Source organism: Arabidopsis lyrata (genome assembly GCF_000004255.2).
Source record: "Arabidopsis lyrata subsp. lyrata unplaced genomic scaffold ARALYscaffold_8, whole genome shotgun sequence".
Lineage (NCBI taxonomy): Eukaryota > Viridiplantae > Streptophyta > Magnoliopsida > Brassicales > Brassicaceae > Arabidopsis > Arabidopsis lyrata.
The window spans coordinates 12,781,101-12,796,364 of record NW_003302548.1 but is presented as its reverse complement, the minus strand read 5'-3'; the positions used below and the strand labels follow the sequence as shown (position 1 = coordinate 12,796,364).

The 15,264-nt window shown below is 35.3% G+C and overlaps 3 protein-coding genes across 3 annotated transcripts; all 3 read left to right on the top strand.

Moving 5' to 3' along the window:
- Window positions 1-2,020: 2,020 nt before the first annotated feature.
- LOC9301793 (protein RALF-like 15) lies at window positions 2,021-2,598 on the top strand. Its single transcript, XM_021015434.1, has one exon. The coding sequence runs from the start codon at window positions 2,135-2,137 to the stop codon at window positions 2,366-2,368; it is 234 nt and encodes a 77-aa protein (XP_020871093.1). The 5' UTR covers window positions 2,021-2,134; the 3' UTR covers window positions 2,369-2,598.
- Window positions 2,599-7,151: 4,553 nt separating this feature from the next.
- LOC9301791 (sucrose synthase 2) lies at window positions 7,152-11,547 on the top strand. Its single transcript, XM_021012743.1, has 15 exons — window positions 7,152-7,628; window positions 7,749-7,881; window positions 7,966-8,117; window positions 8,199-8,391; window positions 8,489-8,607; window positions 8,714-8,930; window positions 9,015-9,110; window positions 9,218-9,391; window positions 9,590-9,706; window positions 9,804-9,970; window positions 10,053-10,277; window positions 10,381-10,702; window positions 10,786-11,030; window positions 11,116-11,254; window positions 11,331-11,547. The coding sequence occupies exons 1-15, from the start codon at window positions 7,540-7,542 to the stop codon at window positions 11,364-11,366; spliced, it is 2,424 nt and encodes an 807-aa protein (XP_020868402.1). The 5' UTR covers window positions 7,152-7,539; the 3' UTR covers window positions 11,367-11,547.
- A 75-nt stretch (window positions 11,548-11,622) lies between these two features.
- On the top strand, window positions 11,623-14,080 carry LOC9301790 (probable pectinesterase/pectinesterase inhibitor 58). Its single transcript, XM_002865670.2, has 3 exons — window positions 11,623-12,499; window positions 12,575-12,943; window positions 13,274-14,080. The coding sequence occupies exons 1-3, from the start codon at window positions 11,842-11,844 to the stop codon at window positions 13,963-13,965; spliced, it is 1,719 nt and encodes a 572-aa protein (XP_002865716.1). The 5' UTR covers window positions 11,623-11,841; the 3' UTR covers window positions 13,966-14,080.
- The last annotated feature ends 1,184 nt before the right edge of the window (window positions 14,081-15,264 follow it).

The following is a 15,264-nucleotide window of genomic DNA, read 5'->3' as shown; positions in this document are numbered from 1 at the left end:
TTTAGTATATATTTAAAAAAATTGATTCATTCTAACAATATCCTAGCAGCAGACTCTTGTGTTTTTGGATTCAATAATAAGAACTTTGAGAAATGTTACTTTCTTAGAATTCTTTTTAAAAATACTCTCATATGTTGTCCATTTTCAGTTATACATCTTTTCAAAAATGTTCCGTAATGACTCTGGTGGCTTACGGTGGTTGACCGTAAGCCAAATCATTTTTAGAAATCCTTTTAAACTCTTTATAAAACTTTTAAAGTCATAATAAAACATTATAAATGGAGTACAATTGAAAATTGACAACATATTGAGAGCATTTTTGAAATTCCCTTTTAATATTTGGTCATCTAGCAAAACATTACTAAAAAGTGGAAACATACATATATGGTATTGCTGAGTAAAACAAATAAATACAAAATACATATGACTAGATTTTCACCCGCTGTGTACCACAGGGCTATAAATTTTTTAGAAAATCAGAACGATTTGGTTTCTAATATTTGTGATTTTATAAATCATATCGATTTTATATTATATATAAAAGTTTGCAAATTGTATCATTTTAATACATTTATATTTTATAGTTTACAATTATCATTAAGTAACGGTATGCCACATGACAATTTTTGTTTTCTACAATCATAACTAAATCACGCTGAATCGATATGTTTAATATTGATGCTGTTAAAATAATAAAACGAGGATTTAATCCGTATTAAAGCGGCGGGTTAATAATATTTGAAGTTTTTATTGTTGTTGATTTCGTCCTGCCATATAACTCTGTCTCCTAATATAACATGTCTAGTGTTATTTTAAAAAATTTATAGGTTTAAATATTCATAATATTCTAAATTTTTTTATTTTAGATATATCAATTATAATATTTTACTTTTTATAAACTTAAAATTTACAATATCCGGTAAAATTAAACAGTTTAACTAAAAAAATGAATTAAACATATTTGAATGCTTATTAAAAAATAAAAAATATTGCCTTTTTGAATATTCAACATTTATTCGAATGATTGAAATTTTAAAACAGAAAACGAAAAAAAGGTGTGTGGGTTTTTTTTAGTTAGGGTATTCCATCATTAATGTAATTCATATTACCAAATCTGTATTAAAAATCATAATCTTACTCAAATATATTTTTTGTTGAGGGATTTCAAATTTAAGGATATTAAGAAATATGCTTTTAATGTTCTTCCTTAGAATTTTGAAAACGGATATAACTAATTAAGATTTTTTTTGTAGAATATTCAAAATAATTATTATTGTTTTTCTAATTCAAAAATAAATATGGCAATTTGGTTGTTACAATTTTTAGAAATAATTGAAAATACTGACAATAATTAACAATTCGAGAATCTACAAAATCTTTCCAAAAAACAGTTTCAATGTGATTAAGACAGTTTCAATGTGATCAATGATGCAAAAAACATTATTTGCTAAATGTACTAAAAAAATGTATACATAGATACTAAAAGTATATACATTACACATAATAGAGGAAAACAAATGGAAAACCTAACATAAGCAAGTTAAACATACAATTTTGATTATGTTTTAAAAATATATATGTGATTATTTATTTTTTTAAAATACTTCTTTACATAATTTACTTCTTATAAATACTAAAACTGAAACATTGCATTTGTGAAAGATATCATCGGCAAATGAGAATTTATAATATATTTCAAAAGAAAACATATTCTAGAGACATATTTGTCGATCTAGCTAGATAGTTATTTCATAACGATACAATTCCGTAAACTAAATCAATTTCTTTCGAATAGAAGAAAATGTATTATAATTTTCTTGAAACTTTTTTCCTTTTATGTTTTGCATAGAGTATATCTTTGTTCAAATATAGTTCGTGTAATAACTAACGTCAAGATAAACATTATGGAACTCTAAAAAAAAACATTCATTTACTAAAATCTATGTGGTTACCATTCATCATCCAAATATAACCACGTTTGAAATCCATTTGTTCTCTACTATATAAACACCAACTACCGCTTGTTCATAATCCCACAGAGCCAATTTCCGATACAATCAAATACTATAAATACCATAAATTGAACTCCTAATCGGGGTTCCTTTTATAAATTTATTTATTTATTTATAATAATATGGGGATGTCAAAAAGTATCAAGGTTATTCTATCTCTTGCTCTCGTACTGTTTTTGGCACTTGCAACAACCAAGGTTGAGGCCACAAGATACATAAGTTATCGTGGTATTAATCATGGAGATCATGCTATACATTGTGACAAAGCCCACCCTAATACATGCAAGAAGCAAGAAGCAAATCCTTACAGGAGAGGATGCGGGACGCTCGAAGGTTGCCATCGTGAGACAGGTTGAAAATGAATCAACCAACCTGGCAACCCACCCAATAGCGTAAAATATACATCAATTCATTGGTTAAAAAAGTGTTGACATGTTTCTCATTGGAGTACCTTGGTTATTTATATACACACTTTACATCCTCATATTCATTTGTTAATGAGATTATTTTGGCTTTGTAATTGATTGTAATCACATGATGTTATGATCAATCATAAATATATATATTAGTCGATATTTTGACAATATTTCGAGCTTTTTCTCACTTTCTTATGTACATTTGAACGATTATCATACTTCTTGCCACTATAATATAACAAGGACTATGGGAATATACAGTAATTACTCATCCCTAGGATGGAATTCAAAACAGTAAACCCAAGACTAAAAATACATATTTTGTTTCATGTCCAAGATTCTCGTTCAAAATAAAATAAAATAAAAACCTTACTAAAACGTATTGAAAATTGTTGAAACAGCTGCATATAGACGTACTTTGGTCTATTAGGCGATCAATTATATTCACTTTACTAGAATTTGTGCAAAAAAAAAAGCAAAACCATTGTTTTAATATGTTATTTATTGATGACATATTTTTAAATGTAATTATAAGAATTGCCGAAAAAGGAAGCAAACAAGTGTATGATATTACTTAATTATTTGAGAGTGAATAACCAAGAATATGTTCAAGTTAAGAGAATTTGACTAACATGAGTGTATATAGGATGATGAGAAAATTAAAGTATTTTAATTTTATACATAAATGACATGTTCTAGAAAGTTTTTTAAGACAATTGTATATTAGTTATTGCAAATTCTAAAATCAAATAAGTTATTCTATACACACTTTTTTTTTTCATTGGTATCAGCTAGTTTTTCAGTATATTTTTTTAAAAATATTCATTATATTTAACAGGGTTGACGAGCTATTTTCCCACAAAAATTTTCGCATCAAGCATGATAGATCCCAAACTATGATCCCGAACAATTTATCCCTGAAATTTTTTTACATATCTATTTTCCTCCGAAACGAAAGTTTAATATCTAAGTCTCCCCAAATTAATAGGTGGAGATCTATTAACCCACAAACCTTAGTTTATCGGTTTATTGTTTGTTTAACCAGCTAACGAAGACACTAAACCGAATTAAACCTAATCTAAACCGAGTACAATTAAATTAATTAATTAATTGAATAATTAAAGCAAAAAAAAAACACGATGGCTTTTTCTTCCTTTTGGAAAATTATGGAACAAATCCGTGTACAATTAACTTAGGCCTGGGCATAATACCCGAACCCGAAGAACCGAACCGAACCCGACCCAAAATACCCGAACCCATTCTATTTCGGTTCCGGCTAATTACCCGATCGGATTCTGTTTTCAAATAACTGTGGGTATCGGGTATTACCCGAACCGAACCCGATACCCGTGAGTACTTTTTATTACCTGAACATATATACACATATGAGGACATATATGCACTAATAACTTGAATTTGTGACTTGTTTAATGATTTAAGTTATGAAAAAACTCAAAACAAGGTTTACTTCTTGTTTTATATTATTGTCTTAAGGAACAACTTGTTATAATTTCAGATCTTTCGGGTTTTATGGGTACTTTTATGTATGTTTGGGTATATTTGGACAAAGTTTAGGTAAGTAGTACTCAAACCCGAAATAGTTTTGGTTATTTATGAGTTCTTTAACCAATACCCGAATTACTCGGACCCGAAGTGAACTCTAACCGAACCCGACCCGAAATTGTACATATAACCCAACGGGTCCAAAATTTCTAAACCCGAAAAACCCGAACCCGAAAGACCCGACCCGAATACCCACATGCCCAGGCCTAATTAAACCTCTCATCTTCCCTCAAAAAATTCCTTATTGTGTTAAAGAAAGCTTAAACCTTTCTAGGTTTCTTTAACTACGGTGACTAATTGGACAAGGGTTGGTTTTTGGGTTTCGTGACTTCACACGGAATCGTTCATGACAGACTAACAAATGATAATTTAAATTTATTAGAATGATAAAAAAATAACGAAAGATTTCGATTAAAAGATACAGCTGTAAAAAAATATTTATTGCATCCTCTATACATTAAAAGATAATTTTTTGCTGATGTGGCAAACCCACAATTTTTTCACCTTTTTTTTTCCCTTCCTAATTCATCTATCATATTTGCCAAACACATCTTTCCTCATCTTCATCTTCTTTAAACTACTAGCCAAACACACTTCATTTTCTGCTAATATCTAGAATTTTCAAATTTAGATTTTCAAAATTTCTCTATTATCTGTAAAATAAAAAATTTAAAAATTCTCTATTATAACCATATATGATATTTCAAAATTCCTATATATTTAATGCTTTGAATTTTTATAAATACACTTTAAATATAAATATAAAACATCCTCTATATATTAAAATAGATTCATTTGGAAATTTAATAAATAAAACTATTTATATAAATAAATAGCATAAGATTTATAAACTATTTATAAAATATTTTAAATAAAACTAAATAACATACGATTTACCTAATTGTTATTAGAGAAATTGTTAAAAATGCCCCTTTTTCAATACCCCTTTTCAAAAATGCCCCCTTTGAGAGTCCATTTTTAAGTTTGCCCTCTTTTAATATTTAATGACCATTTTACACTTATTTGAAACAAAATCAGGTCCACAAATACAATATATTTTTTGGCGGGAAAAGTGATCCCGCAATTTTTCCGCCAAAACACTTGTAAAAACCTTTAAAATTTTCCCGTAAAAATTTTTTGCGGGAAAAGTGATTCCGCAATTTTTTTGATGAAATTTTTTTGGTGGGAAAAATTTACAAGGTATTTAAAGGTTTGGTGGGAAAAATTTACAAGGTATTTAAAGGTTTTACGGAGTATTTACAAGTGTTTTGTAAGGTTTTACAATGTGTTTTAAAAGGTATTTATAACTTGTAAAACCTTATTATAAGGTATTTATAACTAGTAACCCCTTTTAACTTGCCAAACTTTATAAAATAGCTTGTAAAATCTTATAGTATTTTATAAATTCCTTATAAATACATTGTGAACCCTTTTAAAATACATTGTAAAACCGGGTAAAATTTTCCCGCCAAAAATTTAACGCCAAAAAAATTGCGGAATCACTTTTCCCGCAAAAAATTTTTTTGGCGGGAAAATTTTCTGGCGGGAAAAAATTTTACGGGAAAATTTTACAAGGTATTTTAAAGTTCTTACAAGTGTTTTGGCGGGAAAAATTGCGGAATCACTTTTCCCGCCAAAAAATATTTTGTATTTTGTGGACCTAATTTTGTTATATTTCCTTATATATTTGTGATATCTTTTATTAAAAAAAGGGTAATTTAGTCATTTTGTACATAAAAAAATGGTATTTTTAAAAATGGACAGTCAAAGAGGGCATTTTTAAAAAGGGGTATTGAAAAAGGGACACTTTTGTGAGCCTCCCTTATTATTATTAGGGTTGGCTGATTTTATAGCCATAAATTAGTTGCATTCTCAGCTTTTCCCCCCAACCTTTTTGCCCCTGAAAATTTCACCATAAACTTAGATAATTCTCACAATTGCAACATGTACTTTCGGATTCATCCTTAAAACTACGCCTCCAATTGAATCGGCCAATAAACCGGTACCACATAACCCGGTTTAATTTAATTCAACTTTAACCAAATTTAAACCTGATTTTTACTCGACTCTTCACCCGATTTTGATTCTGGTTCAGATTCAGATTTTTCTCTAATAATCTATGTTCTGTTTCTTCGTATAATAATCTCTGTTTCTTCAATATGTTTTTCTCTAATTTTGAAACTCTCATAGAGACGTAACGGTTATTTTGTTGTTTAGCCTCTTTGTTCTTCGAATCCAAATGTCTTCTTTGTTTTGTGGAACAATGGTTAGATGATTTCGATTTCAATGGTGAGATTCTGTCTCTGTTTCGTCTTCTTCATCTTCATATCTGCAAATCCGAAATTAATCAATTCGTGGGATGAGACTGCGATTAGATTCGAACCGCCGTCACCTTCTCCGGCGCCGGACCCTTCACCGGATGATGATGAATCGTCGGTTTCATGCGTACCTAGGAGGTGTTGGCTCTTTAGATTCCACGTGTAAGCTCGTCGCTGATTTGAATCTCACACGTGACCTAAACATCACCGGTAAAGGTAATCTCCACGTTTTGCCTGGTGTTAGATTGGTTTGCCAGTTCTCGGGATGTTCGATTAGTGTCAATATCTCCGAGAATTTCTCGTTGGCTGAGAATTCGGGTAAAAATCGGGTGAAGAGGTAAATGCTGCTAGAGGTAAAGGTATTGATATAGAGGAAATACGTGGTGAAATCCAAGAAAGCTGTAGGAGGATCAATGGTGAAATCCAAGAAAGCTACAGGAGGATAAATCGGGTCAAAATCGGGTGAAGAAGAAAAAAATTCGGGTCAAAATCGGGTTTAAATTTGGTTAAAGTTGAATTAAATCAAACCGGGTTATATGGTACCGGTTTATTGGCCGGTTCAATTGTAGACGTAGTTTTAAGGATGAATCTGAAAGTACATGTTGCAATTGTGAGAATTATCTAAGTTTATGGTAGAATTTTCAGGAGCAAAAAGGTTGGAAAGAAAAGCTGAGAATGCAACTAGTTTATGGCTATAAAATCAGCCAACCTTTATTATTATAAAGATTAGTAAAGTATTTTTTACCCATTAAAAACCTATGTGAAGTGCTGGAAAAAAAAACCTATGTGAAGAAGTAGATAAAAATGAAGATAACTAAAGATGAAGTGGAAAAGCATTAATAAAAAAACAAAGAAACTGATCCATTTCGGCGGGTCTTCTCTTCTTCTTATGTGTTAACGAACTATAGCTTAAAATTCAGAGCAAGCGATCGCCGATTTGAACGTGGCTATCACCGGAGGCCCACCACAACGGGCGATACGCTCTAAGTAGAGTCAAAGCGTTATCTGGTGGTGACGTTGAAGAAACTCGCTCATGGTTTTTGTTATCTCTGCCGCCAAGTGTCGATCTTTCTTCGCCACTTCTCACCAAGTTTCAGTGATCCTAAAAATGGCGTCTTTCTTCGATCCCGTATACATATGCTTGAGTGGTTTCCTCTACAAATTCCTCTCCTTTTGGGTCTTCTGGTTTTGCCTTGTAAGTGTTTGTGTTTTTGCCTCTGAGACAAAATCATGCCGACTGGTAGGTTCGAGACTATGCGTGAATGGGTTCATGACGCCATCTCTGCTCAACGCAATGAGCTCCTCTCTCTTTTCTCCAGGTTCTTCTTCTTAACTCTCTTTCTTCTCCCTCGCTTTCTTTCTCTGAGTCTTGCTTAGATATGCATGTGTGTTGTGATTGGTGTCAAGTCATGAGTAATGGTTTTGGTTGTTATCTTTAGATATGTAGCTCAGGGAAAGGGGATATTGCAGTCCCACCAGCTGATTGATGAGTTCCTTAAGACTGTGAAAGTTGATGGAACAACTGAAGATCTTAACAAAAGTCCATTCATGAAAGTTCTGCAGTCTGCAGAGGTGAATCTCATGATTATGTTATGTTCATATATCTTTCGGTTTAGGTTTTATTGATGTGTAATACACTGAAGTTTTTTCACCCAGGAAGCCATAGTTTTGCCTCCATTTGTTGCTTTGGCTATTCGTCCCAGACCTGGTGTTAGGGAATATGTCCGTGTGAATGTGTACGAGCTGAGCGTAGATCATTTAACTGTTTCTGAATATCTTCGGTTTAAGGAAGAGCTCGTTAATGGCCAGTAAGTAAATCCTGTGTGCAAAGTTTTTGTATATACTTCTTCTCTGCTTGGCTTCTTAAAGTCTCAACCTTTTTTCATTAGTGCCAATGGAGATTATCTCCTTGAGCTTGATTTTGAACCTTTCAATGCAACATTGCCTCGCCCAACTCGGTCATCATCCATTGGGAATGGGGTTCAGTTCCTCAACCGTCACCTCTCTTCAATTATGTTCCGTAACAAAGAAAGCATGGAGCCTTTGCTTGAGTTTCTCCGCACTCACAAACATGATGGCCGTGTTAGTTTTTTCTACACTTGAATTTAGTTGCCATAAACAGTTTGTAATTACTAATTAGTATAGAACACTGACACCGTACTCTTTCTATTTAATGCAGCCAATGATGCTGAATGATCGAATACAGAATATCCCCATACTTCAGGGAGCTTTGGCAAGGGCAGAGGAGTTCCTTTCTAAACTTCCTCTGGCTACACCATACTCTGAATTCGAGTTTGAGTAAGATCTTTCGCCATTTGCTGCATATCCGATTTTTCGTATTTGCTAGCTAGCAGATTATGTTGCTTTTTTTTTTTCCTTATATGGGTAATGTACTTTGGTGAAGACTGCAAGGAATGGGATTTGAAAGGGGATGGGGTGACACAGCACAGAAGGTTTCAGAAATGGTGCATCTCCTTCTGGACATACTCCAGGCACCTGATCCTTCTGTATTGGAGACGTTCCTAGGAAGGATTCCTATGGTGTTCAATGTTGTGATTTTGTCTCCGCATGGTTACTTTGGCCAAGCCAATGTCTTGGGTCTGCCTGATACTGGTGGACAGGTAGATTTAGTAGGAAACTTCCATATCTTAGAACTTGGTGCTCCTCTATTAATTCAACTTATACTCTACTATTACGATTTGCAGGTTGTGTACATTCTTGATCAAGTACGTGCATTGGAAAATGAGATGCTCCTTAGGATACAGAAGCAAGGACTGGAAGTTATTCCAAAGATTCTCATTGTATATTTGCTTGCTCACTATCATCTACTTCGTTACTTCATGTTTAAAAATATTTGTTATTCAAGTTCCAGTTTTAGTTTATGTTTCTGTGCTGGCTATTATTATAGGTAACAAGACTGATACCCGAAGCAAAGGGAACAACGTGCAACCAGAGGTTAGAAAAAGTAAGTGGTACAGAACACGCACATATTCTGCGAATACCATTTAGGACTGAGAAGGGAATTCTTCGCAAGTGGATCTCGCGGTTTGATGTCTGGCCATACCTGGAGACTTTTGCAGAGGTTAGCACTAATTAGTATCTAGATTTCTATGTAACTTCTGCAGGTTCTTTTCGCTTCTTCACTTAGATGGGGTTAGCTTTTAAAGTTATGGTGAATAATAGAATACTTATGTGTGTCACGTAGGAAAATCCACTCCAGCTGTGTATGCATGCCTTTTTCTCTTATGTATTGGCTAATACTTTATTTCTATGTGACCAGGATGCATCAAATGAAATTTCGGCAGAGTTGCAGGGTGTACCAAATCTCATCATTGGCAACTACAGTGATGGAAATCTCGTTGCTTCTTTGTTAGCTAGTAAGCTAGGCGTGACACAGGTTGGGTTTTATTCTCACTGTAAGATTGTATTCTGTTTTGTTGATAAAAGACTTGTAAACTTTTGGTCTGATCTCTCCTTTTCCATCTGGGATGCAGTGTAATATTGCTCATGCTTTAGAGAAAACGAAGTACCCCGAGTCTGACATTTACTGGAGAAACCATGAAGATAAGTATCATTTTTCAAGTCAGTTCACTGCAGATTTAATTGCCATGAATAATGCTGATTTCATCATCACCAGCACATACCAAGAGATCGCGGGAAGGTAAAACCGATATTCAACTGCATGCTGTTGCCTCTGGAATTTTGGTTTGATGCCAACAGAAACTGTTTTGCTTTTGTCACAGCAAGAACAATGTTGGGCAATACGAGAGCCACACAGCTTTCACTATGCCTGGTCTTTACCGAGTTGTTCATGGGATCGATGTCTTTGATCCTAAGTTTAATATAGTCTCTCCAGGAGCTGATATGACTATATACTTTCCATATTCTGACAAGGAAAGAAGACTCACTGCCCTTCATGAGTCAATTGAAGAACTCCTATTTAGCGCCGAACAGAATGATGAGCATGTGTAAGTCCTCTTACAATAATACTGATTTAGCAATATAAAAAGAATCTCAAACAACTACATAATTTTTGGATGGGCTGTACTCAATCTTCTTGTGTTGATACAGTGGTTTACTGAGCGACCAATCAAAGCCGATCATCTTCTCCATGGCAAGACTTGACAGGGTGAAAAACTTGACTGGGCTAGTTGAATGCTATGCCAAGAATAGCAAGCTTAGAGAGCTCGCAAATCTTGTTATAGTCGGTGGCTACATCGACGTGAATCAGTCCAGGGATAGAGAGGAAATGGCTGAGATACAAAAGATGCACAGCCTGATCGAGCAGTATGATTTACATGGTCAGTTTAGGTGGATAGCTGCTCAAATGAACCGTGCTCGAAATGGTGAGCTTTACCGTTATATCGCGGACACAAAAGGTGTTTTTGTTCAGGTAACATGAGATAAATTCCCTTGTAATTGGATTTTTTTATTAAGTTTAACAGACCATCTAATCTCTCTCTTTTTCCACCACAGCCTGCTTTCTATGAAGCATTTGGGCTTACAGTTGTGGAATCAATGACTTGTGGCCTCCCAACGTTTGCTACCTGTCATGGTGGACCTGCAGAGATTATCGAGAATGGAGTTTCGGGGTTCCACATTGACCCATATCATCCAGACCAGGTTGCAGCTACCCTGGTCAGCTTCTTTGAGACCTGCAACACCAATCCAAATCATTGGGTAAAAATCTCTGAAGGAGGGCTCAAGCGAATCTATGAAAGGTTGGCCCATTTTCCTTGATAGACACAACAATAGAACCCTAATTGCTTCACCCAGCTGATTGTATAAGGGCTTGTGCATGTATAGGTACACATGGAAGAAGTACTCAGAGAGACTGCTTACGCTGGCTGGAGTCTATGCATTCTGGAAACATGTGTCTAAGCTCGAAAGGAGAGAAACACGACGTTACCTAGAGATGTTCTACTCTCTGAAGTTTCGTGATTTGGTTAGTGTAACCCACTCTTCTTCTTTTGATGTCTACACCTACTTTACTTACATAATTCTTTTCTTTCGGTTTACAGGCCAATTCAATCCCGCTGGCAACAGATGAGAACTGAGCATGACAGGGTTGGATTCTATTTGCTGCACTTTCTTTAGAGCTTTTGTTTGTATTATCTTGAATAAAAGTTGTTGGGTTTTGTTTCCTTGAGTGGTTTGATTTTAGACTAGTTTGTGTTAATGCTGTTTTGGTTGTTTTCTTAATATCAATAACAAATAAATTACTGGTTGGTATCTAAAGATCTAACAATAGTTACTATTTATAGAGGTAAAGACACAAACCTTGTTATAACGGTCCAAGAGCTAAATCCTTAACTTGTTGGGAAAACAAACCCCTAATGACAGAAAATCTGACATTGATGTCTTAATTCACAGCCTCATAACTCCTAACAATAGCACTTTGCTTCTTGCATTATATTATTAACTCCACTCTTCTCTCTCTTTCCTTCCTTCTAACCAAAACAGAGTCACAAGGGGCTCGAAGCCCCTCCAACTAAATTCTTCTTTTAAATTGTGAATCCACCAAACAAAAAAATGGGGGTTGATAGTGAATTGAAAAAGAAGAAATGCATCATTGCTGGGGTTATCACGGCCTTGCTCGTTATCATGGTTGTCGCTGTCGCCATCATAACATCAAGAAACACAAGTCATAATTCAGACAAAATCGCCCCAGTGCAGATTAAAACAACCACAAATGCAGTCGAAGCAGTTTGTGCACCTACTGATTACAAAGAGACTTGTGTCAACAGTCTAATGAAAGCTTCTCCTGACTCCACTCAGCCTCTTGACCTCATAAAGCTTGGCTTCAACGTCACTATTCGCTCCATTAAAGATGGCATCAAGAAAGCTTCCGCTGAGCTAAAAGCCAAGGCAGCCAACGATAACGAGACCAAAGGGGCTTTGGAGTTGTGTGAGAAGCTTATGAATGATGCTACAGATGATCTGAAGAAATGTCTTGATAACTTTGATGGGTTCTCAATTACTCAGATTGAGGACTTTGTCGAAGATCTTCGTGTATGGCTTAGTGGCTCCATTGCGTATCAACAAACATGCATGGATACTTTTGAGGAAATTAAGTCGAACCTTTCACAAGACATGCATAAAATCTTTAAAACATCTAGAGAACTCACAAGTAATGGCCTTGCCATGATTACTAACATCTCTAACCTTCTCGGAGAGTTCAACATCACCGGTAATACATTTTATATACATGTCTAAGTCTTACTCAAGAATTATGAATGAACAATGTTGCCATTTTGGGTGATAGGATTAACCGGGGATCTCGGAAACTACGCAAGAAAACTTTTATCAACGGAAGACGGTATCCCAAGTTGGGTAGGACCAAACACTCGACAGCTCATGGCAACGAAAGGAGGTGTGAAAGCTAATGTGGTAGTGGCGCAAGACGGAAGCGGTCAGTACAAGACTATCAATGAGGCCTTGAATATTGTTCCTAAAGCCAACCAAAAGCCATTTGTTATCTATATTAAGCAAGGTGTCTATAACGAGAAAGTTGACGTCACCAAGAAAATGACTCACGTCACTTTTATTGGTGATGGACCAACCAAAACGAAGATCACTGGTAGTCTCAACTTTTACATCGGCAAGGTCAAGACATACCATACTGCCACTGTTGGTGAGTCCAATTCTGTTTCTAGTCCCTAAATTGCCACATTTCAACCATAAACATAGTCAAAAAAATTAATAGAGAATGATACATTAGATGACTTTTTAGATCCAAGTTAGTAAAAAGGATTATGAGAAACATTTATTTTTCAAAATACCCCTAAGTTGATGAAAATGTGAGCGGTTTGTTTATATATATATCGTGGTTTTATTCAGTGACCCTATTTTCATTTTAACATGCTATTTTTTCAATATGTCTCCCTTAATTACTATTTTGCGACTTGTTTTTGTGCGATATCTACCTAGTTAACCCAATTTAATATGCATACTTTTGTTACAGCGATCAATGGTGATCACTTCACGGCGAAGAACATCGGGTTTGAAAACACTGCCGGTCCCGAAGGACATCAAGCTGTGGCCCTAAGAGTATCGGGGGACTACGCCGTTTTCTACAACTGCCAAATCGATGGTTACCAAGACACACTCTACGTCCATTCTCATCGTCAGTTCTTCCGTGATTGCACAATCTCGGGCACCGTTGACTTCATCTTCGGCGATGCAAAAGTTGTCTTACAAAACTGCAACATTGTAGTGAGAAAACCCATGAAAGGTCAGTCTTGCATGATCACAGCCCAAGGCCGGACCGATGTACGTGAATCCAGCGGACTCGTGCTACAAAACTGCCACATTACCGGAGAACCGGCGTACCTTCCCGTAAAATCTATAAACAAAGCATATCTTGGAAGGCCATGGAAAGAGTTCTCAAGAACCATAATAATGGGAACGACCATAGACAACATTATTGATCCAGCGGGATGGCTTCCTTGGAATGGTGATTTTGCACTCAACACACTTTATTATGCTGAGTATGAGAATAATGGGCCTGGGTCAGACCAAGCCCAACGTGTTAAGTGGCCTGGAATTAAGAAGATTTCACCTAAGCAAGCTCGTCGATTTACTCCAGCTAGGTTTTTACGTGGTAACTTGTGGATTCCACCAAATCGTGTGCCTTACATGGGGAATTTGCAGTAGATTCCAATTGGTGAATTTTCTTTTTCCACTTTCTATGTTCTCTCTAAAAAAAAAAAAATTGAAGGTGAATAAGTACTTGATAAGCAATGGTACTTAACGTTGTCTTGTCTTAAAACCTATCAAGTACTTAACGTTGGAGACCATACCATACCATTGCCGTGAACGCAAAATATTACGCATTCTCTTTTATTCAGAACATGACGATCCTTTGTTAGATATGAACTAAAAAACTTGTTCGGTCATAGTTAGAAACAAGAGTTTAGTGAGAACTGAGAAGCATACAATTAGGAAAACCTTATGGAAATATATAGCAACATAAGATAGAGAGAAGTGAATGAGTAAGTAGGCAAGTAGCCCGCTAACCAGTCTAGCCTCGGCCTCCACGACCACGGTACCCACGACTTCCGCCAACATGAGAAGGGGATTGCATCTCCTGAACTTTCTTTGAAGGTTTAACCGGTTGCCCCGGAGAATTCTCTGTGTAGAGACAGTTAGATCCACCTTATGACAAAAATTCTCATCCGAATCACTGAAGTAACGTAATATGTAAGGGTACATACAGTGCAGTGCCCAGACTTATCGGAGGTTAAGGCGATGTTGAAATTAGGGGCTTTTCTAATAAAAAATTTCAAAATAAAATCATTTCGAAACGATAGAAATTGTTGAAAACAAAAAAATAATCTAACTAAGACATAATTTTTCATTCTTCTTTTTTTAATAAACTCTTTCACCAAATTCTCATAATCTAAGTTCCTAACTAGATCTTTCTCTATGGATATGATAGCTAGCACCTGATTGTGATTTCACAAACCCCTCATCTTGTCTTTCTTATGTCTTTTTCGTTCTCCAACAATCTCAAAGACATGTTTTTAAAGATTAAAAAAAAAACAATTTATCAAATCAGTACAATCATAATTCATTAACAAGATCTACTATAAAGATGAATTAGTATATGTTAAGTTAATAATTATTTAGAATCGCTGAAGCAGGTTCCTTTTTTTTTTTTATAAACCCTATCGGCTATCCGGTCAGCCCCGGTAGGAACGCACCGATAGTGGACTTGTCCACCGTGTTAACGGTTAGGCCTTTCGGACTACCACTCTGCCTATCCCGAGTTTGGAATGCCTTCCGACTAAGTGTCAGGGGTAGTCAAGCCGCCTGCATTTCTGACTATCAGGTAAACCAATTGGGCCAAAGCCCAACTAACAGACTTCCTACAATAATGTTGATAACAGCAGGTGGAGTCGAAGCCTGGAGGAAATTTCACCCAAACAACCAGGCCCACCAAGCCACCCGCCC